This window comes from Barbatula barbatula (genome assembly GCF_947034865.1).
Source record: "Barbatula barbatula genome assembly, chromosome: 18".
NCBI classification, from domain to species: Eukaryota; Metazoa; Chordata; class Actinopteri; order Cypriniformes; family Nemacheilidae; genus Barbatula; species Barbatula barbatula.
Genome location: NC_136781.1, coordinates 5,135,748 through 5,160,392, shown reverse-complemented (window position 1 = coordinate 5,160,392; position 24,645 = coordinate 5,135,748). Strand labels below are relative to the sequence as shown.

At 38.2% G+C, this 24,645-nt stretch overlaps 1 protein-coding gene across 2 annotated transcripts in view; it reads right to left on the bottom strand.

The window, feature by feature from the left end:
- fstl5 (follistatin-like 5) overlaps nucleotides 1-24,645 on the bottom strand; it is a 100,982-nt gene that overhangs the window by 52,579 nt on the left and 23,758 nt on the right. For both annotated transcript variants that reach the window (XM_079479273.1, XM_079479272.1), the window contains exon 4: nucleotides 17,502-17,750. In XM_079479273.1, the coding sequence (XP_079335399.1) occupies nucleotides 17,502-17,750 (249 nt within the window). The remainder of the gene's footprint in view (nucleotides 1-17,501; nucleotides 17,751-24,645) is intronic.

Genomic DNA, 24,645 nt, shown 5'->3' with positions numbered 1-24,645 from the left:
CAGCTATGCATTCTGATGATGAAGCACATTCTGCAAATAAATCACAATTAAAAAAGTGCCATTTTTCATTCTCTTAAAGGCTCCAGATAGTTGGTAATGAAGCTTTTGGGTCTGCGCATGTTCTTGTGACACCATCAGCAAATCGGTGCTTCAGCATCCGACATTGAGATTAATGAAAGTGTGAGCAAAACAACCGTCTTCAGGTATTACAGACATAATTTCTGTTTCCAAAGAAGAGTCAATGTTGTCTTGTTTTCACGGGATCTTATTATTACTAAAACAAATCCTGACAAAATATGTGAAGGGATCTTACAAAATGAGAAAGTCATTCTTTTCTAGGGAACTCTTTACAATACAGTTTCAAAGGAGCTTTACAAAAAACATGCTTTCATGTCCTCAACAGGCAAAGACAAAGGCAACCGTCGGAAAGAAACCTCATGAGGAAACAACCGTGAGAGAAACAAGACTCTGCCCATCCTCCTCTGGCATGACAATGAATGTACAATTAACATTAGTATGATATGGCAACCAAAAAAAAGAAAAATATAAACTGCATTAAGTGTGAAAACTGAGGGTCTGTTTAATAGAAAACCATTTTTTATCAAACACTGCTTCAATGATCTCTCTGTGAATTCAGAGCTCTCCAAACTTCTCCCACAGAGAAGCACACGTGCAATATACTGCAATGACCTTCCTGTCTTTATTTGTTCAACCTTCATCCCTCAAAAGGCTTCTTATAGACAAAAGCTATTAAACATATATCCGTCCTTCAATATACCGAGACCTCCAGAAGGTCACTGATAATGGACCCATCATTGGCGAGGATACGCAATTGTTTCTCATCTCAGTAAACATGTGGGTACCGGAGGTAATGGCACTTAGACCATGTCTAACAACAACCCAGATTTATCCTGTGTGTTCCTACATAGCTTAAGGCGAGGCGGCGTAGAGCATGTGCGGCTGATGGTTGTGAACGGAGGTGCGGCAGCTAGAGGCGTGCAGCGGCTGGTTGCCCGTCCTGATGGGAATTCTGATCATTACATTGCTTAGCAAAAGTCAGGAGCTGTGACAAACACGTTTGTGATGGGAAATTCAAGGCACGTGGTCAGAGATGAGTGTTGGGCTGGGCAAAACAGACTGAGGCTGTCCACCTATTATTATGGACTGGTGGTAGAATCGTTTACGAAATGGGATGCTAAGAAACCGGTCACAGCTACACAAATACAATCACGTGTTTAAGCATTTAAAATGTATAACTGTATGTTATAGACTTTATATATACATATGCTTATATTTATATATATTCAGTACATTTATAAACACACGTGCACCCTAACCCTACACACATATCATTACACACACATACACGCACGCATGCACACACGCACACACACACACAAACTGTATATATATATATATATATATATATATATATATATATATACAGTATACCTATCATATCTATGCATTTTATATACTGTATATGCATGTTAACTTCAAACAGAGATGGCGATAAAGAGGCAACATTTCTAGATTGGAGCTTTTTAAGGATTTTGTTCGATTTAAGTTGAATTTAAACTAAAATACTTCCCATCACTGGTTATGTACTGCGCAATCAGTAATCCTTTTGACTACACACAGTATATTTTCATTCATTTAAATGATGTCTTTATTAAAAGGGCTGGCAGTTTAAACGCTTTAAAATCTGTGCAGCTTCATGGCAAACCTGTTCTCTATCAGCTTGTACCTGAAAAGCCTTTGACTACATGCCAAAGCCTCGTAAAAGTATTCGGAATAACGCTATACTTTGACAAGCACTACACAAATGCAGTGTGCAGCACAAAGACATTAAACTAGCCACAAAACTATTCCCAAGCGACCTGCGTGATTTACTTTGAAACAAAGCATGACACGTACAGGCAGCCCAGAGGAATGACACAGAGAGAAGCGTGCTTGAACTCTTTCTGTTTTGAACCCGGTCGAACTAAATCCTTCGGCTTTTACATTTCCATATCTGAATCAAGTCCACACGACCCTGATTTATTGATTTCCAACCAAATAATAAAAAGCACACATCTATATTCAGATTAAGTTAAATCCCGAAATGGTTTTACAAACCAGCGGCACTAATGAAAACAATACCTTGTCTTCAGAGATCATTCAGATAATGATAAAGAAATATTAAATCTGTGTCACAGGTATTAAAAACGCTGTCAACGTTTTTTAATCCTAAAGATAAAATGTCCCTTCTGCCTGACAGATAGAAATAGGTGTCCTGAGAAATCATACCTGTCACTTTGACAGCTCTAGGCTTTGTAAGTTGCCAAAAAATAGAGACGGATCACAAAACAAGCTACTCGAGAAAAAAAGGATTAGCCTACAACACATTTTTCGTGCATTTGGAGTTGCTAATGTCATTTGCTAATCACATATTTGGTGGGCGGGCTTTTGAAGGTTGAAATGGTGATATTTAACAAAAGTCTGAAATCCTTTATAGCGCATTTAATGATAAATTAAAGATTTACAGCCTAACCTTACATTCTTCATGACCTCAACTGCTTTTTTTATTTAAAAAAAGTAATGACAAAATTTCACTAATTAGATTTTTACTCATATTGCTGTCAGTAAGCACAGGCATATGCATTTTTCCCATTACTCACGTAAATGTAAAAATATAATCTACACCTAAACTTTCAATGTTAGCTTGAAGACTTCAGTTGTGCTGGTCATATTTTTAAAAGCGTTATCTACAAAGCAAATTGTTTACATAGCAAATGTTGGCAATACATAGTAAATAGCTATTGCAAAATATGACATAGCAAATGTTGGCAATATATCACCTAAATAAGACCCAATGGTGTGAAGATGAAGTGTTTGCCACTGCTATGGTCTGCAGTCACATGGAAACAAATGATTCATGATATGAAAGCCAAGCAACTTTTCACTCTCGCAAATGCATTTTGAAACTAGTTGCTGAGTTTTGTTTTTGAAACACCTTTAGTTCAACAACTCCCAACTTTAATGAGGCCAGATGTCACTATTTGCAAAACACATTTTTAAACATAGACATGTAACAAATGTAACATTTTTAAGCATTGTCAACACTCTCGTAATGGCACTTTGGGTTTGCTTCACCAGACGTATAGGACCAAAAATGCAAAAGCAACCAATAAACCGGCTCAACAATGTAGACAAAGCACAAAACAATCCATCCCTCCCTAACTCTGAGTCTCTCCCTTTGTTCTGTACATTTTGTACAGAATAATCCTTCGATATTTTCTATCAGTCTTTCGTATGGCTGCCACGTGAGCCGGCCTGATCGGTAAAACAGCAATAGATCAGGCTCTCAGTGCACTCGCTGTTCTCAAAGTACATTGTTCTAAATGCTCTATACATCAAATACTCACCTGAAAAAGTCTGCAGCTCATTCTGAGGTCAATGACGCCAGTCTTTAAGGGCACAGGGCCAGTTACCCCCCTGTCAAGTTCCTGCACTGAAGAAATGGAGGCCCGAGAGCGCTGGGCCGTAAAGTCTGCTCTCTCGCTCTTTCTCGCCTGACCACCTACAATACCTCGTTGGAGAATTTTACAGGCAGTGCATTCAATAACAATCTATCTGCCGCTGGATATCCATACGAGCAGTTTCAATGACAAATTTACAACTCGCTAGCAGCCTATTATTCAGGTTCTCCTGGTGCGATGCGCTACTCGAAAGGTTTGCATGTGTTTTGTCCCTTTTCCAGTTATTCTTTCTCCTCACCTTCATTGTTTTTCAGTCTCTAGGTCTCGGCAGGAGAGCTTCATTCTCTACATAAAGTAAGTCATCGTTCCCGACTGTCTACCTTCTGTTTCACCTTTAATTTGATTTCCACGCTCTCTTTTCTCCTGTCGCATGTTCATTCTCATCTCTTCTCCTTCCTCTGTCCTTTTATCTGTGATTTCTCACTTTCGCAGACGTAGGTGAAGCTTTGAGGAGCTCATTACCTGCCGGCAGACGAGGCTGTGGCTTTTCTTCAGGCTGGGGGTGACAGTGACATTAAAACAGCTCAGGGTCTTATTATCACTTTTCTAAAACAGAACAATATCCTTTTGCATTCGCTCCCTCTCTCTATCTCTGTAAGATATAACAGGTTTCTTCAAACAAGCAGCATTGGAATAAATCAGCTCAATGTTCCCGTGCGTGACATTCTCTTTAATTTAAGAAGACGGTTAAAAGTTTAACAAACAAGCAAGAAATGGCAAAGTTTTGTGCAGCTAGTCATGTTTTGCTAATGCTTTACTGCCAAGAAAGTCAATATAATCTCCTGAAATTCGTATGATTATTTGTATAATTTGAATATTGGAATTTTGCCGTACAACATTTCTTGTATAATTTAATTCGCTTACACACAACATTGCAATGAGGTCCTCCTAAAGTCTTTAGTCTATATTTAAACACAAAACTCTCTGTTTGCAGTTCACAACTGTTTCTGGTAAAATTTGTATTATCTTCCTGTGATTTTGCATTGCACTTCAATTTAATAGAAACTCCATAGCTAAATTGTTTCGAAATATGCAAATGTGTGAATAAAGTGAAGCGTTGCATTCACAATGCACATTGTAGGTCAAACATGAATAAAACAAACGCTGAATGTTGAGAAAGATTTCAAAAGAAACCTGCAGGATTTTGTGCTTAAACGTTATAGTTCACACAAAAATAAAACTTCTGGAATCATTTACTCTCGAGTCATTTCAAACCTTTTCTCCCTCGCAGAACACAAAAGAAGATATTTTGAAAAATGTTGGTAACCAAGCGACAGCTGTACCCATTCACTTCTATTGTTTGGACACAAAACCAAATAAATGAGTACTGCCGGCGTTCGGTCACTAACATTCTTCAAAATACCTTCTTTTGTGTTCTGTGGAAGAAAAAAGTCATACCAAGTTTAAAATGACACAACTTTGAAATGACATGAAAAGTAAATGTCCTCAATCTCAAATCCACACTGCCATTTTGATATTCATTTGATATATTAAGCAACCCTAGTGTCAATTACTATTTAGTCCAACCCGAGGCTAAGCAAAGCCAGTGGGAGTGGCATTAGTTGCTAAACCTGCCAAACATACTTACTGGTTGGCACGGTACGGACAGACTTTGACATGCATAGCCAGTGCGAGTCTGACAAGGCCATCTCGTCAAAAAGAAATACATTTTGGCAGAGCTTGGGCAAATAGGCCACCCTGAGGGCTGGTGACAGAAAGAGGTGGATATGAGAGGAGGGCAGAGACACATATCTTCAGGCTCTGTCTCGCTTTCTCTCTGTCCGTCTTTCTCTGTGTGGGGCTGTCTTTAAGGCGGCGGTATCAGGTGATTTGATGGAGCCACTATTGTAGTCATGTTTGCTGTTGACAGATGATACGAAGGAGAACAGAGGCCATAAGAGATATATCCCCCGACAACATCAGTAGACGGTCGGGAAACAAGAGAGAGGGACACAGAAAGACCCTCAGCTGTATTTAGAATGCATTTATGACAGCTGGAGGGAAAATAAAGCGCCCTGGTCTTGTAAGTTTAGCCGATGGAGGAAAAAACAATCATTATGAGGATTTTTGGTGAAAAGCTATGAGAACAAACTGACTGGTTTTCAGTACCACACAGAAATACAGATGGACCTCTGTGCTCAGGTTATGTAACACGCCGGTGTTCCGGTGAAATTTATTATTAGGGATCATTTTGATATTACTTTAAATTGTAATTACAAATCAACCAATAACAAATTTAGAGGGATCGTTCACTTAAAAATACAAATTCTGTATTGATTTATTTACCCTCACGTCCATCAAAACCTGTATATGCACTTTATTCTGTCGTACACAAAAGATGATATTTCAGTGGTCTCCATAAAATTGAAATCAATGTGTCCAGATTGTTTGGTTACCAGCTTTCTGCAAAATATCGTCTTTTGTGTTCTGAACAAAAAAAGAAAGTCATACAGGTTTGGAATGACAGAAGGGTGAATAACTGATGAAATAATTTTAGTTTTGTCCATGTAATTCCATAATTTAGGGATTTAGTTACATGAACAAAATGTTTAAACACAAACCTGTTTAAGTACACGTAAAAAGTGCACAAACATCCCATCTCACACTCCAAACATGCATCCAAGTGTACCATCAATCCTCTACTAGATAACCAGGTCCTGTCATAGAAAAATCAATATAACATACTGACCCGAAACAAACACTAACATTAATCAGCCATGTGGTCTCGTGTGTTATGAGAGTGTGTATGAAAAACTAGATCACAATGCTACAAACAATAAACAGTTTTTAAGCATCAGGATTTCACAAATGTGATGTATATATATATATATATATATATATATATATATATATATATATATATATATATAGCTATATTATATACAATAAACTCAAAACAGTGATTGTTACATTTGTCCTTGGTTTGTCTTTAAAACTAAACCTGACCTAAAAAAGTCAACACGTACTTAAGTATTTCCGACAGTAACAAGATGCCCCGTTCATTTATTGTGTGTCCAAGAATGGGCGCAGGGCAGCGTGGCATTGGGCCTTTGTGCAATCAGACTGCTGGTGATAAACGAAGTAATCTTCAGTATTGGCAAGCGGCTCAGTCAAGCTTTCTTTTTGAGTTGGGTTGCTGGGAAGGTCTGTCAGTCAAACTGATGGGGCTGTCCTGTACAAACTCTTCACCACAGAGCCTGAGCAAACCACTTGGGCTTTAATCAAAACACAAGCCACTTTTTCTATTTGTAATTTATTACACTGACATTTAGAGGATTCAGTCGGGTAATTACAAAGTGTCTTGCAATTGACTTATGTGCAATGTCTATGGAAAATGTGTAGGCTTGACAATGAAAAGGAAAATAATATATCCACAAGATATACATTAAAGCATTAAAGCAAAGTTAAAAACTTGTGTTCAACGAACATAAATATCTCATTGAGTGTATAATACAATAAAAGATTACACGTCATCGCTGTCCTTTTGAAACCTTGTATGTCCAAATGAGCTGTTTTAGAGGAAATGGAAAAACTGTACTTTTTAAATGATTAAATACTGTGTTGTAAAAGTTGAAGGACTAAATCAAGAGGGGAACGGGTGTAGGGCATTAACCAATAACAAGGAAAAGAGAGGATGGGAACAGAGACGAGAACGGAGCATATGGCAAGCCAAATAAACAATAGTCGCCTCTCTCCACATTAAACATGAGGTTCTGTCATGATCCTGCCACTAGACCAAGAGAAACATGACATGATGTGGCAGAATCATGACAATATGAGTTTTCAGAAGGACAGCAACGATATATTTAAGAACCTTAAATCTCACATATTATATTAAAATCAATGGTTTCATTTTGCTCGGTTGTGGTATTTTGAAACAGAAGAGAGCCCACTGTGAAAACATATGTCTGTACACATCAGTAGAGATTTGTCTTAATATTACAACAAGTTTTATTTCACACTTGATCCACCGTGATGTTTATTAAATTTGTCTACAAATGACTTACTTCTACTAGTCCCATCTAGACCTTTATATATAAGTATAGTTTTCCCATCTTTTATACTAAATATACTGTAAAACACATATGTCTGATAATTGGACTCGGTCATTTGTGTGTCTTTAAATGCAAGCAAAAGGGTTTCAGGTTTTTGATGCTGTCAATATACTGATGTTTTATTATCCATGGAAATGTACAAAAGCACATTTTTCATAAGAATAGCTATGAAAACAAATCAGATCACCCTGGAATATAAGAAATGTCTGATAAACACGCCGATAAGAGCTACAGTGGATATAATTCAAGACATTTGTCTATGTCACACATACTGACTTCAGTACTGATCTTATTAAAATCATCCCTTTCTCATGTTTTTCTCTCTTTTTCTGCTCTACAAGGGGCAGAGGGAGAGAGAGAGAGAGAGAGATAGTAAGAAGAAAGCAAGGTGCTATCTATGAACACTAACCTGTGCTGTTTTGGTGTCAGGCAAACTACATACAGAAAAATTGTACACAAAGTATAAAAAGATTAACAAACCCCTGACTGCTATGAATGACAAATGCATACGTGGTGACCCTGCACGTTAAATCCAGGCTAAAGTCTTTATTTTTTATGACAATTAAACGTTAAATTTGACCATTAATTTGACTATAATTTGAATCTTTAACATTGCCTTACTGATTCAAAAGTAAAGATATCAAGATTATATTTTAAAAGACATTCTTTACATTCCGTAGGATGGTTTTATGTAGAAAACATTAAATCACATAAAAAATAATACAAAGTATTAATAAGCAAACTAAGTACAACTAGAAAAACACTTTGATTTAACATGTCATGTTTTTGTTCTGATTCGAGGGTTTACTGTACTTCATAAAATAATAATTACTCATACACACAACATAATGAACGTGACAGTTAATGAGCTCCCGGGGTCGACACAAAAAAAACATGAAATGCCCATGACAATCAAAGGACACCAGAAGTGTTTTATCTCTGAGTATCAAAATGCATCACATGCTTGATACCGATCGCCCCCCCACCGAGATAAAGGCTTTTTTATCCCAGCTATGAAACCCAGACATTTAGTATTCAGTTACCAGTAGTCTTTGATGGATAAAGGTGGCGTGCAGAACATCGAATGTCTGCCATTACAGAGTGACAATGGAGGCCATGACACAAGAACAAAGGCAAACGGCCCAGCCAAAATCTTTTAGAGTCCAGCACAGCGTGACATTCGTGTTATCACAGCAAACTTAATGCTGACTTGACTGATAACAAAACTACAAATCCTTGCCCTTTCGAAAAAGTCTGAAAGTTTTATCAAATGTAAGCTCTTTCATTCCATACAGAGGCACAGTTTGTAATTTCAGTGATAGGAGAGCGAGCATGAGGGTAAATTTTGCTTCACTGCCTCAAATATACATCAGCGTTATCTTAGAGATGAGTAAATGTCTCCGAGTGAATATATATATGAATTTATAATCCATAATACAGTCTACAATATAGACTATTTAAAAATTATACATAAAAAATAACATTTAAGATGTGAATATTATAGGGAAAAATATATGGAAAATATACTAACTAGTCCTGTAGGACTTGAAGTCAGGCTCACAATAATGCATGCAGGTAGCACATCTACTGTTCGTTTTCCACTTGTTCTAGCAAGACAGAAGAAATTGTCTTCTAGTCTATTTCACTGCTTTGCTAAGATTGATGACAGCAGCCGTCGGCTTCTGGACGAAAAGATCCATGAGACAATTCCGAGCCTCAATTCCCCATATGACAGCAATTCTACACAAAATGGGCCATTGACTTTTTTCCTTTAAGCAGTCCAATTCAGCCAAACATCACTACGGCTAAATGCACAGAATACATCATCATTCCAGCACAATAAGAGAGGTGAGATACATCATCCATCTACTCCCGGACCAATATATGTCCGTGGCGAAATAATATCATATTCCATGGGCGGCTAACGAAATGAAGGGGTATAAATTGGAACAGAAGATCTCCATCAAGACAATGAGTCAAATGCCCGGAAAGTTATGTCTCCACTAACTATGTCATCCATCTTCTTTATGCTGCTTCTGTCTTATTAAATGAATCGGTCAAAAAAGTTAACAAACCTGGAGTTTTTCATTTTCCTACCATTTACATTTTCGTAATTGGCAGATGCTTTTATCCAAAGCGACTTACGTATTACGTTGTAGTATATCATTTGTTTCTGTGCAATCCCCTGGGATCGAACCCATAACCTTGGCGTTGCTAACGCCATGCGCTAACCACTTAGCAACAGGAAAGCTATACTTGTATTCAGCGACACAAGGTTTCCAGGGTTTAGCTGTTCTCATCTCCTAATAATGTCTACTGCAGCTGTCTTCAATATTTCAAGAGTGTGGTCTTTGAAGTGTCCAGAATCAAAGCACTTCAATAGAGAATTACATTTGATCATTAGCTTCAACAGATGAGGGGATTTACAGTGAACTTCCAGGAAATCCTGTTGAGGTGAACAGAAACACTTTTCAGGTACAACTATTAATTTGGTAACACCAGATAATAAGGTCTTATTCATTAATAAAAAGTATTGTATTTGCTAAAAAGAACCTTATAGGAACACACATGATAGAAACACAAATATTCACTAATGCATTAAAGTAATATTAACACATAGAATAGTTGGTTTAAAATATGTACTAGTAAAATTTAATTTTTATTTTTTTAAATAAATTAAATCTTAATACATTAATAAAATAATAATACATACAGTATACATGTAATAACCTGATTCATATCAGTTATTGTGAACTTTTTGTATTTTATAAAAATATCAAGGGAGAATAGTATTATTCAGTATGTGTTAAAAACATGTTTTTTTGTGATTTATTTTCTCCTTTTGAAGACATTGTTCAAATTATATGTATTGATGTCCATGCGTAATGATTATTGAGATGTCAAATGCTTACTGAGGAATAAGTAATATACACAATGTTTGATTTCCACTGTTTTGATGTCATTTAGTAGTTCACAGTAACAAGTTCAGTAAAAGGAAAAGGACAGTTTAACAATGTAAATCAAAATACACATACTGAATAATACTTTTCTCCCCTGGTATTTTTATGAATGCAAACAGCTCACAATACCTGATATGAATCAGGTTATTACATACAAAAGTATGATTCTTTAATAATGTTAACTTAAGAAATATCTCATGTTAACAGACAATTTCACCTATACAGTATAAGAGCTAAAAGCTGAATTGCTTTGAGTAAAGGCGCCATCATAACAATAACTAGGGCTGTCACGATAATGAAATTTGGCCGACTGTAATCGCTACCTTCTTAATAAAGCTTTAACAAAAAAAAAACAGAGTAGATGTCTGTGTTTTTTTGTACATGATTGCAGAATCATAATAGAGTTTCTGTGTCTCATTTTGTTAAGTACAGCTGTGAAGCGATTGTGGCTCGGCTACACTAATCCTGTTGATGATCAGGTTATCCTTTGGGGGTGGGTTGAAACGTTTAATCAAGCCTCCCTGATCTTCACCATACATGACCTCATACTTTCCTCTTCAGCTTCAGCTTTTCAGCGGAATTACAGACAATAAAATATGAGCAAACCCACAACACACATCAGCCAAACTATTTATTTATCTCATTAAAAACAGCTCTCTATATATTAGTAATGAACAGCCCTATCTGTCTTAACTCAAAGTGTGTAAAACTGTAGGCTAGAACCCCAAATGTTGTGTGTTTGAATCCTATGGGTTTATATATTTCCTTTGGATTGTATAAGACCTAAAATGAAAATCAGAATGCAAAATTGATAAAAAAAGTGTATGCTCTTGTTGTACAGTAATTCCATGTGTCCTTCAGACAGACGGTGAGATCCAGTATAAGACAACTCTTGAAGCACAATCCTTGTGTTATTTCTGTGACAGTAAACACTATTGAACCGTGGTCAGTTTGCATTTTGACAAGCAAATGTACTTTTTGGGTACAAGCCTTCTTGAACATATTCCATACATTTCGTAATACGAAGATTCCTGTGAATCTGTGGAAGGAGCCGTGCTTTTATACCCTACCGATAGTTAAATGTGCTGTGTGTAACTTTTTAGAGGAACCTTCAGAGGTTGAAGTTCAGGAATGAGTGTAAAATGCCTACTTACGTTGCTTTCCGATTAATTAGTGTGCACTTTATGCACCAAAATGTGCATAGTGATGCATGTGTCTTTTTTGAGGGTTTAAGTCATTGGTTAAATTATTCATTAACGCTTTGAGGTGGTTTCTGGACATAGTCATATCTTCCAACTCTCTTTAATATATTTGCTATGTTTGATCCATTTGATCGGTTTTCCTGATTTTTATGATATTTTGTCATCTTGTCATATTTAGTGGGGTTTTGTGAGCTTTTGGGCTGGAAGTGGTCCACCCAATCTGGCAACCCTGATGACTGACTGTGTAGTGAAATGTAAGAAGGCAAACATAACAAAGCCAACGCTTTACAGTAAAAAATGTTAAATGGTAAGATTCAGAGATGCAAACTACTTAACAGGCCTCAAGATTCAAGATTAGTAATGCTGTTTACTCCAGATTCCCAATCTAACTTTTTTATGTAACGTCATAGTTACAGGCTTACAGCAGACAAGATTAGCTATTTTTAGGTAAGAGAAGAAAAATATGTCATTGTCAATATTTGTTAAGTTATGGTTTCAAAATGATAATACAAAGAACACTTAGAAAATAGTAATACAGTTGCCATAAATGGAAAGAAAATCTCCTTGGGGGACCATGCATTAGTGGGCTAAGCTCTCACTGTCTACAACGTCTGGCTCCGTCCCAGCATGGAATTCGCCATGTTCTTTCTACAGTAGCCCTAAACAGATCTACAGACCGTGTTTGTAAAAACTTTATCTTCTTCAGCAAAAAAGAGAAACTTAACTTCATCTTAGTTCTGTACTGTGTTTTACCTTTTTTGTATTTTTCGTTTTTTCCCCTGTAAAGCGGCTTTGGAACAATGTAAATTGTGAAAAGCGCTATATAAATAAAATTGAATTGAATTGAATTAGTTCAGTCTTAGCAACCATATTACTCTTAAAGGGATGGGTGCAGTGAGACGTTGGTTGCATTTCGCAACCTCACCACTAGATACCGCTAAAGTTCATACACTGGACCTTTAACTAAACTATCAAAACATTCATGTTTATCAAATTAAAATAAAATTGCCTCAGGAATGAACTTAAATAAGTTTATCTTGAGGCACTAAAATAATTTGATTAATCTGATGCTTAAACTAAACTGAAACAAAAATCTAAAATCTTGAGATACACCAAAATTGGTTAAAAATAAACTAAAATGAACACTAAAACTAACAATATAAAAATATTGTTAAAACTACTATAAAACTAAACACAAGTGCACACGAGTTTAAGATATTGACCCAAAAGTGGTAGATCTAACTGACTGTGTGCTACACAACAACCAGAAATCTCAAAGAAGCAATGCAATTCAGAAAGATCAGGATTTTTATAGTTAACTCAATTTCAGTTGTCTTATAAATGCTGCGACAGTTAGTCTTTTTGTAACACAGCACCTGAATAAGTTTCTGATAATAAGATATTGCCATATGTCTGAAATAGCACATAAGTATGAAGAATTAATGAGGGGATTTCTGTTTGATATACCTTTGTACATAGCAGAAAAATGAAGGGCTTCCTGACAGGGGCTCATGTATAATAAGAAAACAGTCATTAGAGTAAAGCAAGTTTCTCTCTCTCTCTCTTTTTTTAAACTCTCACTTTATACCTTAAGGCCATGTGCCATCACTTCACAGGTAGCATGCTGCTGTAATGTGCTCATTAGCAGTCAGGACGGCAGTGGGGGGGCTGGCAGGGGTGGGTCTCTCTCACAGGACACCACAGCTGTCTCCCCAGGGACAGATCTTTAATTAGTTGTCTTGTCAACACTGCTGTGGAGATGCAGAGTGTACAGGGTTCTGTGGTCCAGAACTCGGCTGACACTCTTAAAAGTTAACATGCCTGGTCATGGGCAACAAGTCATGTGGGCGGTTATATTTCCATGTGTGATGTTAAACACGAGTCAACTATTTGTACATATTCTATAGCTTCCCAACGTGTCTTCTACTTGACTATGGCAAGTTTGAAATAACATGAAAATGTTTCAGGTCAGATCTTTTTTTAACACCCACACGTTGATCTTGAGGATTCTTGCTTTTTCATTTCCATCAAGACTCAACCCTCCTGGGTTGTTTGTCATTAAAGAATTATTCATTAATATTATTCATTACCCTCATGAATAATATTATATGACAACACAGCAAATTCAATTCAATTTACACAGTCCATGATTCTCGGACTAATGGACACAATGTATAGAGTAAAATCTTTTGTTGTGATTTACTTAATTGTTTGTATTGTTGTAATGTGATGTATATTTAAGGAATGGTTCACATTAAAAATAAAATCTGCCAACATTTACTCATTCTGTTGTCACTTTAAACCTGCAAAACACACAAAAACTGTTGGTCCCCATTGACTTCTATTGTATTGACACAAAACCAGTGCAAGTCAATGGGGTCCAACGGTTTCTGTTATCAACATTTTTTCCAAATATCTTCTTTTGTGTTCTGTAAAAGAAAGTCGTGTTTGAAATAACAAGAGTGGGGTTAAATAATGACGGAATTCTCATTTAGAAGGTGCACTATCACTTTAATTGTAATATTTTTGGCAAGAGTCAAATTGACCTAAACACTGTCACTGGTCAGAAAGGTTGATTCCTCTTTTAGAAATGTGTGACCCTGTGCCTAAAATCCATCAATTAAGTATTCGATGAAAATTAGTGGCTGGACTCACATTTCTAATACAGTGGACAAAAGTTTTGGCAAGTCTTATTTAACATGCCTATAAAAAGAGGACGTCCCGATTCTTTTGTTCATAGCTCTGAAGTGAAGCCTGTCAGTCCTTTCAACATCCACATCAGCTGAAACCCAGAAGAACACAAGCTATGCATAAGGTTGACTGATAGCTGTATATGATAGGTTGATGAAGTGACATCAGACAGACAACAGGCTTCATTAATTCCTCATTCTCTTGAAATAAACTGAACTAATGGGGAGGGGAAAATGAGATGAATGTACCATCGTCAAAACAACCCAAACTTAAACAGTGTGTGGAGAAGAGTGCAGAATACCAAAAGAGCCATTTCGTTTCGCCCGCACAAAGTCATATGGCGACGGGTCTTTGGAATGAGAGACTTAATTGAAGCTTAACAGTCAGATAAAAAGCTTAATGGAAGGATATTTTTCCTTTTCCCCTCTCTGACTGACAGTAAACTGACTTTTGAGACGTCTGCCCATTATTCATTACGAGTACATCTGAAAGAAGCTTTGACATTAATTATTTTGTCCATTTGTTTCCATGATATAGAGCACTGGAGGTTGACGTCACACAATCAGAACTCCGCCATTTTGGCAGGCTTTCAGGAGAGTGCTAGAGCGACTGTAGCATTGGGATTGACAGAGGTCAAACAATAATTTAAAACCAGGTTGTACAGACTCTACGAATCGTACTATTTTAACATGGTGGATAGCTCATGTTTTATTGCTTGATGTTAAGGCATCTGCCCTGCTGCTCTAAATCCTTGCTTTATGGTCAGCAGATAGTTTGGGAAGAATCTGCATTCTCTTAGCGTTCCTTCAAACTTTCATCCTTCTGTTTTGTTAATTTGCTCTGGCGTACACAGAAGACAACGATGACCAGACCCTGTCATATCAGTATGTGTAAACACCGTCTGGTTGGACAATCAAATGGCCTGACGACAAGGAAAATTGGAAATGCTGAGTGTAAATGATGCATTCGAGAGACCTGGCATGAAATTGTTTGGGTTCTAATTGGCCACCGCTGTGTGTGTCCGATGAATAAATGGCTTATTTTATACATATACGCTGTATGTCACCAATTTCACCCAGAATAAAAGGCTTCCATCAAAGCTTGTAAACTTTCCGCCCCACGTCCACCTCTTTCGCCGACAGGTGGAAAACCAAAAAGTTTAGATAGCGAACCTTATTTCAGCATTTTTTTAAAAAGCCTGTTTTTTGTACCAGAATGATAAAAGTGCATAGAAGCTGCCTTCACGCTCTCAACTCTCCAGAAACCCAGCACAATAATAACAGCGGGTGTACACCTGCCTATTAGGGCACATTTGACACACTGCTGATAATTAGAAAGCATAATTATCCAATCTAATCATCTTTCTAATTACCTACTGTATGCAATTTCATCTTCAGAGCTCCCAATTGAGGTGAACAAAGCAAGCATTATCAAAAACCACATACATGATTAGATATATAAACAATTAATAAATTACATTCATATCCTGCAGGGTGAGCTGTGTTTCACCAATGCACAGAAAATTGAATTAAAACGAAGCAGGCACCAGATATTCATGAATATTTAAAAGTCAATTTTGCAATCAAGTGTAGTAGTGCATCCTATGAAACTTTAAAAGGCCTCATTTCTGATAGCAAAAGTGTCTGGATTTGGATGAAACCAAAAAGAAAGAACTGAGGTGAGGTGAGTCACATCTACCCTAACCATACATTTCCTCGGCTCTCTAAACTTACACTGATTGGCCCAAGTCGCTCAATGTCATCCCTCTCAGTCAAAGGTTTGATTCGAGAGGCTGTCGAGAGGTCTGATTACTCGGTAAGATTGTGAAAGTGCTTGGCCTATCCCTGCATGCGATCTTTCTTATGGAAATGAGAAGTAAGTTGGTGATTGCTAAGAGTTTTTCTGCACATTAGAATGCTGTGGCGGGGGAGACGCACCAAGTCAAGACGGTTTATCGGTATAACACTTTTCACAAGACGTATAGTTCAAAACAGCTATAGAGAAAATAATGCCTCCACAAATCAAGTCAAAGGTGACTGTGGCAGAAAAAAACTTAAGAAATGTCGAAAAACTTCAGCAGTTAAGTGGATTCAGTTGGGAAAGCCCACCATCCTACTCTGGCAAGACACGCTATAATCAATAAACATTTATTGTGCCGTTTATAGTCTGTCAGGGTTCAGTGTGAGCGGCCGATGTTAGACAACTTATAGTCGACAAAAAGCTTTTCAGAGGCTGTAGAGGAGCAGGAAAACATTCATTGTTTTGTAATCCATCAAATGTTTTAAAAGTAGGCCTACGAACATATTTTAACTGCAAAAATGGTTCATTGCACTGCGTTGGTGATTCTCAAGAAATCTACAAACGCTTAAAAAAACTATTTAAAACAGTAAATGCTAATAACTCCTAAGAGACCAACACACTTTCCAAGCTCATATTTGTACTATTCCAGTGATTTAAGAAACAGTTCCTATTTCTACATTAGATTTTACAAGCAAATTTTAATATGGACATGTTGCACTCATTAGTGCTCATTTAATTTACATTTATGCATTTGGCAGATGCTTTTATCCAAAGTGACTTACATTGCATTGTGTTATACATTTACTATGTGCAATCCCCTGGATCGAACTCATGACCTTGGCGTTGCTATCGCCATGCTCTAACCACTGAGCAACAGGAAAACCCATTACCAGTCCATTAGTGATCAAAATCTCTGTGAATCGCATCTTGTATATTAGAGCGAACGAAACGGCTTCAGTCTTCCTTGGAAAATAAATTTCGTCAAGCTACATTTCCTGATTGAAGCAACATGACGTGCTGTTATTTGTACTCGCCTTTCATATTTCCACGTAAATCGACTCTTCGATTAGCAGGAAATCGTTTTGTGATGGAATTAAACATCACATTAAATAGCTTTAAACTAATATTCCTGTGCATCTTGTGTCATTACGCAAAAAAAAAATCATTTTACGAACTTGTACATCTCAAAAAAGCAAATCGCCTGAAAGCATCGCCTCCAAATCACACATAAACAAAATACACCATAATGCAAGCGCCACACAGGTCCCGTACCTTTGTAGAAGCATTCCTCGCTGTGCATGATGGTAATTCTCTGATGGGCCATGCAGGAGGCTTTGTGAAGCTCACAGTGGTTCTGGTAGAGTTTGCCGTCGGACCCGCACACGGGTTTGTAATGCGGCTTGCAGCGTTCCAGACACTGACATTCTCCTTCACCAGTTTCTCTGTTCACCACACATTGCTTCCCCAAACCACAGTACTTATGTTCACAGGGCCCAGAAAAGCCAGCCTGACTGAAGAACCCTGTTGAGACATTAAAAACAGAATAATGTTAATTAGAAATAAAATGCAAATATGGCAAACCTTTACATGTTATGGTAACACAACATTATTGTTGGAAAAACGAAGAGACCAATTCGTATTTTCATTTATTCAGCATTTCTAGATGTATTGTGGCCATTCCGGTCTCTTGAATTTCAACAGAATCAAACCTCAGGAGTGACAAAGTCATCCAACAGTAATGTGAAAGACTGACATCATGACAACACACATGAAAACTGTGATAAAATTGATGTTATCAAATATTTGAACCAAAAAAATGTAATGCATGTAAAAATATTACTGCACTTATTATATTTTCTGTTATTTTGACCGGTTCCTCCAGTTTTCTTTTTCTGCAAATAAATACAAAAACAAAGAAAATGTGTATTTGCAATTCGGGAAAATATTGTTAGTAGTTCACATAATGAAACAAAAAAGATAATTTTACCTAAACACTGATAAAACTGAAAGTATTTGTACATGTGTGTGTGCCAAACTATATAAGCGAAAGACCATTAGCTAAATGCAATAGCAGCTTCATTCCCTTTTATTTGCCCTATAGGCCAAAATGGGACAGGTTCCTAAAGGTTAAAAGCAGCCCCCTCCTGTGGAACAGCAGGACCATCAGAACCGATAGATTGTAAGCAGATGTGACAGGCTAAACTCTGGGATTAGAGTGCTGAGGCGGGATAGAAAGTAGTGAGCTAAAGTCAAAGTGGCCATTTCACCCAGAGGTCAGCAGCCTATCAGCTTTCCAACCCTCTATAGGAACACCTCCGGGGTAAAGGTCTACACAAGCATCACACAGACACAGAAAAGAGTTCAACCTTTGAAGCTTTTCCCTGCATGATAGGTTTTCTGACAGTCGCCTTTCTCAGTAATGCTTATTCAAGGGGACACATTTCACGCCCCGGTTTACACCTGATATTAACACCCGTCTGGAGCGATCGGATCCCAGACAGCTGAGGCACGCTAGCGTTTTCACATGGCTTATAAGATCAATCACCTGTAATCGGATTTGAAACAGGGTCCCTGAATTTATCATTATAAATATCATCTACTACGAGTGTTACTGTGAATTTAACAAAAAATGTGAAACACAAAAATTGGCACCGTGTTTGTTACATTTTTAGTTAGAATGTTGTTTTATTTTTTTTAGTTTTATCAAGTAGCTGTTTTGACTGAAGTGTGTTCGTCTGTATGCATGCTTCACATGATTGTTTTTCTCAGGTTACGTGCGCCTGTTCGGTACTGTCACATTAGATACTTCACCAAAAGAATATTCAACATTTGAATGTTCAAAGAACCTTGGTGTTGCCACAGTTCTAATGGATATATGCTGTGTAGTTTTTCATCTTTGTTTAATCCCAGACAGACTCGATGATGGCTTTAGGTTTCTCTGTGGGCCATAACTGTTGTTAATACAACATTTTCAGTTATTGCTATCAAGGAATGTTGGAAAGCAAAATGTAAAATTAAGAAAAAAAATTTAATTGAGCTATCAGTCATTTGCGCTGTATATGTGCTTTTGTGATGCGATCATCAAACATTCTGGATCTGAAATTCAGCATGTCTCATTTTTGACAGCGATGTCAGATTTGACCAGATGGTTGTTAATAGCAGGTGTAAATGGTCTCATTGAACACAGTGTCATTGTGACTCAATTTAGATCACGGAAAACCTTATAGATTAGATTTGATTCAACTTTATTGTCATTACACATATACAAGTACAGTGTAACAAAATGTAGTTTAGGTCTAACCAGAAGTGCAGTTAGCAAGTGCAGGATATAAAGTTAGAATAAATACAGAATACAATATGAGAGAATACAATATGAGAGAATATAATACACTATTAATGTTACGGTGCTGTATACGAGTTAATGCAGTTAAAAAGGTTACAGAGCAGTAGATTAGTTAATGCAGTTATTGAAGTTACAGTGCAGTAGATGAGTAGATGCAGTTAATAGAATTACAGTGCAGTAGATAGGTTAGTGCAGTTATGGAAGTGGTCCATTAGTGCAAATGAGCATTCAGTTAAATATTCCTTGTGTGCAAGTGAGCAGTATAGAGTGCAAATGATGCTGTGTGTGTGTAAACAGTCCGGTAGAGCAGATAACATGAAGTACTGGTGTGTACAGTTCAGTCATGCATGCATTCCTGTAGTGCAATGTAAACAATGTAAACAATGTTGTAGCAGCATTGGTGTTAAAGGTATGAGAGGTAGTGGAATCAGTGGGGGGCAGAGTTCAATAATGAAACAGCTCTGGGAAAAAAGCTGTTTCTTAGTCTGCTGGTTCTTGTCCGGAGGCACCGGAAGTGCCTGCCGGAAGGCAGGAGAGTAAACAGTCTATGAGCGGGGTGATAGGAGTCCTTGAGAATGCTGCGAGCTCGACGCAGACAGCGTTTCTTCTGGATGTCCTCAATGGGAGAAAGTGTAGTCCCTGTGATGCGCTGGGCTGTTTTCACCACCCGCTGCAGTGCTTTGCGCTCAGCAACAGAACAGTTCCCGTACCAGACTGTGACACAGTTGGTCAGGATGCTCTCTATCGTGCGGCGATAGAAGTTCACCAGGATAGTTGAAGACAGTTGGTTCTTCTTCAGTGTCCTCAGAAAGAAGAGGGGCCTGGTGAGCCTTCTTGACCAGGCATGAGGTGTTGGTGGTCCAGGACAGGTCCTCCGAAATGTGAGTCCCCAGGAACTTAAAACTGGAAACACGTTCAACAACCATCCCATTAATGTGGATGGGGTCGTGTGTGCCTCCTTTCGCCTTTCTGAAGTCCACGATGATCTCCTTTGTCTTGGAGGTGTTTAGGAGCAGGTTGTTGTCTGAGCACCATGTGGCCAGGTGCCGGACCTCCTCCCTGTATGCAGTCTCATCGTTGTTGCTGATGAGACCAATCACTGTTGTATTAGATGGAGTTAGATCCGTTCACAGGCCTGCAGTCGAGTGTGAAAAGGGAGTAGAGAAAGGGGCTCAGTATGCAGCCCTGTGGTACACCAGTGTTGAGGGTGGTGGTGGTGGAGCAGATGCGGCCTAATCTAACAAGCTGAGGCCTGTTCGTCAGGAAGTCCATAATCCAATTGCAGGTAGGGTTGTTGATGCCTAGGTTTCCAAGTTTGACGATTAGCTTGGAAGGGATGACGGTATTGAAAGCAGAACTGAAATCTACGAACAGCATACGTGCATAAGTGTCCTTATTGTCCAGATGTGTGAGCACGGAGTGCAGCGCCATGGACACTGCATCATCTGTGCTCCTATTGTTGCGATAGGCAAATTGGTATGGGTCCAGTATGGGTGGTAGAGAGTCCTTTAGGTGTGCCAGGACCAGCCGCTCAAAGCACTTCATGACAATGGGTGTGAGTGCTACAGGGCGGTAGTCGTTCAGGCACGTTGGGTTAGAATGTTTTGGAATGGGCACAATGAAGGGGGATTTAAAACATGCTGGAACCACTGCTTGGTCAAGGGACAGGTTGAAGATGTCCGTGAAGACCCCAGCGAGCTGCTCTGAACATGCCCGGAGTACACGACCAGGGATGCCATCTGGGCCAACAGCCTTGCGCGCGTTGATCCGACTTAGTGCATTGTGAACATCAGTGGAGTTAAATGTGATGATTGGGTGGTCAGCAGAGGGTGTGAGCTTGGTAGCTGTTTCCTTATTGTCTCTCTCAAAGCGAGCATAAAAGTCATTAAGCTCGTTCAGGAAGACGGCATCTGTGGCTATGGGGGTGGAATGGTTGGGTTTGTAATCACTGATGGGCTGGATGCCCTGCCACATGCGTCGAGGTTCAGAATTGGAAAAATGCTCCTCTAGCTTCAGCTTATAGCAATGCTTGGCCTTTTTGATGCCCCTCTTCAGATTTGCCCTAGAAGTACTATAGGCCTGTGCATCATCTAATCGGAAGCCAGTGTTACGTGCTTTCAACAGGAGGCGCACTTCCTTGTTCATCCATGGCTTCTGATTAGGGTACGTGGTGATCTGCTTCTGGGTTGTGACACTATCAATGGTGGAATTTATGTAGTCCAATACAGAGGAGGTGTAACTGTTGATGTCTGTGTGAGAGCCACTGGTGGCCTGAGAAGCAAACAGACTCCAGTCTGTGTGTAGAAACCTTTCCTGGAGTGAAAAGTCTGCCCCTGCAGGCCACACCTTGATGGTCTTCACTGATGGCTTCACACGATTAATGAGATTAATGTACTTGGGGTGAGGAACAAAGAAAGGTGATCAGATTGACCCAGGTGGGGGAGGGGGGTCGCGGTGTAGGCTTCAGCCATGTTTGTGTAGACATGATCTAAAGTTTTGTTTCCTATTGTGTGGCAGGAAACATGCTGATGAAATTTAGGGAGCACTGTCTTTAAGTTTGAGTGATTAAAATCTCCGCAACAATAAATGCAGCCTCCGGGTGAGCAGTCTGTTGTTTACTGATGGCTGCATGAAGTTCTTTCATAGCAAGCTTGGCATCAGCATCCGGTGGAATATAAGCTGCCGTAATAATGGTGGAAGTGAATTCCCGTGGCAGATAAACTCAAGGTTAGCCGAGCAGTGTCTCCCGACAATAACAGAGTTCGTGCACCAAGTTTTGTTGATGTAAATGTAGCCATGTTTCCGTAAAGAAGTTATAGTTAAACGTCCCATTTTCAGTCCACTTGACAACAAGCTTCTTTTACAAACATTTTTTTAGGCAAACTGCACGGACAGTAAACCACACAAAATAAAAAGAGGAAAGAGCAAATAATGCAAACAGTGCTCTGGCAAGTGTTTATCGTGCCATGCAGTTGCTTTGTATTTGTGGTGTGTGTTGACAGCGCTGGCAGGAGCCGAGCAACCCTGCTGAGAAAACCATCTCTCTGCAATGATGATATTCAGACTGTTTGAGTTTCAGATGAAATATGTATGACTGCAATAAAATAAAGTCTGAGCTCTGGCACACTTCCCCGTATTATCAAATACAGAGAGATTAGAACTCTCTCCATCAGCTGACCATTTCAGAAAGACTTCCATCTTAAAACCTGCAGTCACGTCTCAGATCTCTTTTACACCATCAGACATCGACTATTAACTCTGAGTAAGCTTGCAACTTAATAAATAAATAAATAATAAATAAACTTTCTACAACAGTTGAAGATGGCTTGTGTTACATTTTTCTTCCAAGAAAGATAACACTTTGTATCCATATGAGTAAGACAGCTATGAATAAGCCTTCAACGCGAAAATCAACACTAGAATATATTTTTATTTAGTGACACTAGTAGTGCAGAAATCACACAGTTCATCTTGAAAAAACATTGGATTTGAAGAAATGAGGAACCTCAATTAGGAAGGTTACAACAAAATACAACGAAGAGTTGGCAAGAGCTCAAAGCCTTTTTATTGTGTCCTATTAAAATATGACCTCTTTTCATCAAAAAGCACATAATGAAGACCTTCTCACTGCAGGTTGCTGTAGTATAAAGAGATAATTGGCTTTTGCCAGCAGGGTGGACAAAAGCCAAAGCAGACTCACTGCCTCACTGTGACCACAGTGACATCAAAGACAAATGACTAATTCACTCCCAACGATTCGTTATTGACGACTCAGCTATTTCAAGACCCTCTAAAAGCTGGAGGAAGAAGGTCCGACTCTCCTCCGTCCACCGCCAAACATCCTGTTTAATCCCAACAACAGCCAATGAGAGAAATGCTACACTGAGCATGGAATATATATGGGCTAGAGAAACAATCAATGACTGAACAAAAGTAATGTTATAGAGACGAAAATTAAATAGAGAGGGAAAATGATTAAGTTTTTCTTGACCAGAAGAGGTCAAGAAAAATGCTTGTGTCTGTGGGGAAGCTACAGTATTTGTGTACCTGACACAGGTGGCAAAGCCATGACTGAGCAATAATTGAGCTCCTGCTATAAGACCGCTGCTGATTATAGCAGATCCATGACGTCAATGATAAGTAATGAGAGCTCACCACAGACCTTCAGAGTCACACAGCATTTCTAAACACAGATATATATGGCAAAGAGTTGAAGATAAAAGGCCTTCAGCAACTGAGTGCTGATTTAAACAGCCTACAAAATGAAATGTAGAAGAGAGTGAAATATGCACACAAATAAATGCAAATTATGCAAAAATCTATTTTATTTTATTTATATAGCATTTTTTTGCATATGATGCTAAGCAGCTTTTGTTTAGAAATCATTTTATCACGGAAACATTACTAAAAAAAGAAAGTGGAGTGATAGATGATTAAGAAATAGGAAATTATTTGTTGACAAATATGCTAGTGTCACCATTTAGCAATACATATTGTGGCAAAAAGTTAACATTTTCATCAGGTTCAATAAGAATTATGAATGAAGTCAAGTTCGGTTTGGCAATGCACTCTCCAATACAAAAATAATCATATCCAAGGCTGGAAATGGGGGAAACTCGGGGGGATGGAGTCTATGGAGTGAATTAGGGGGACGCTGCTTTCCTAAAAAGCAGAAAACATGAACTTGACTAGGAAACGACCAAAGATATTTAGTCTTGTTTTAAGAAAGACAAGATACGAATTAAGTACGTATATGTTTAAAACAAAAATATATGGGTAAGAAAAATTAACTTAATAAACAGATTTAGCTGGTTTAAAAAGATTCTTAGAATATTAATAAAGAACATTTCATGAAACAATACTAAATATCTGAGGTCACTTTCCTTAAATGTATCTTTAGGAATTTTTTGATTATGTGTACTAGAAAGCAACAAAACACGCTTTGTAAGAATTAAAAAATTTGCAGCGTATGATTTAAAAATATGAAATTTGTTTCCAACTAAAGTCCCCCCTAGAGTCATTCCCACCACTGAATATACATGAGAGAAAAGGCGAATTAGACAAAACAGTAAG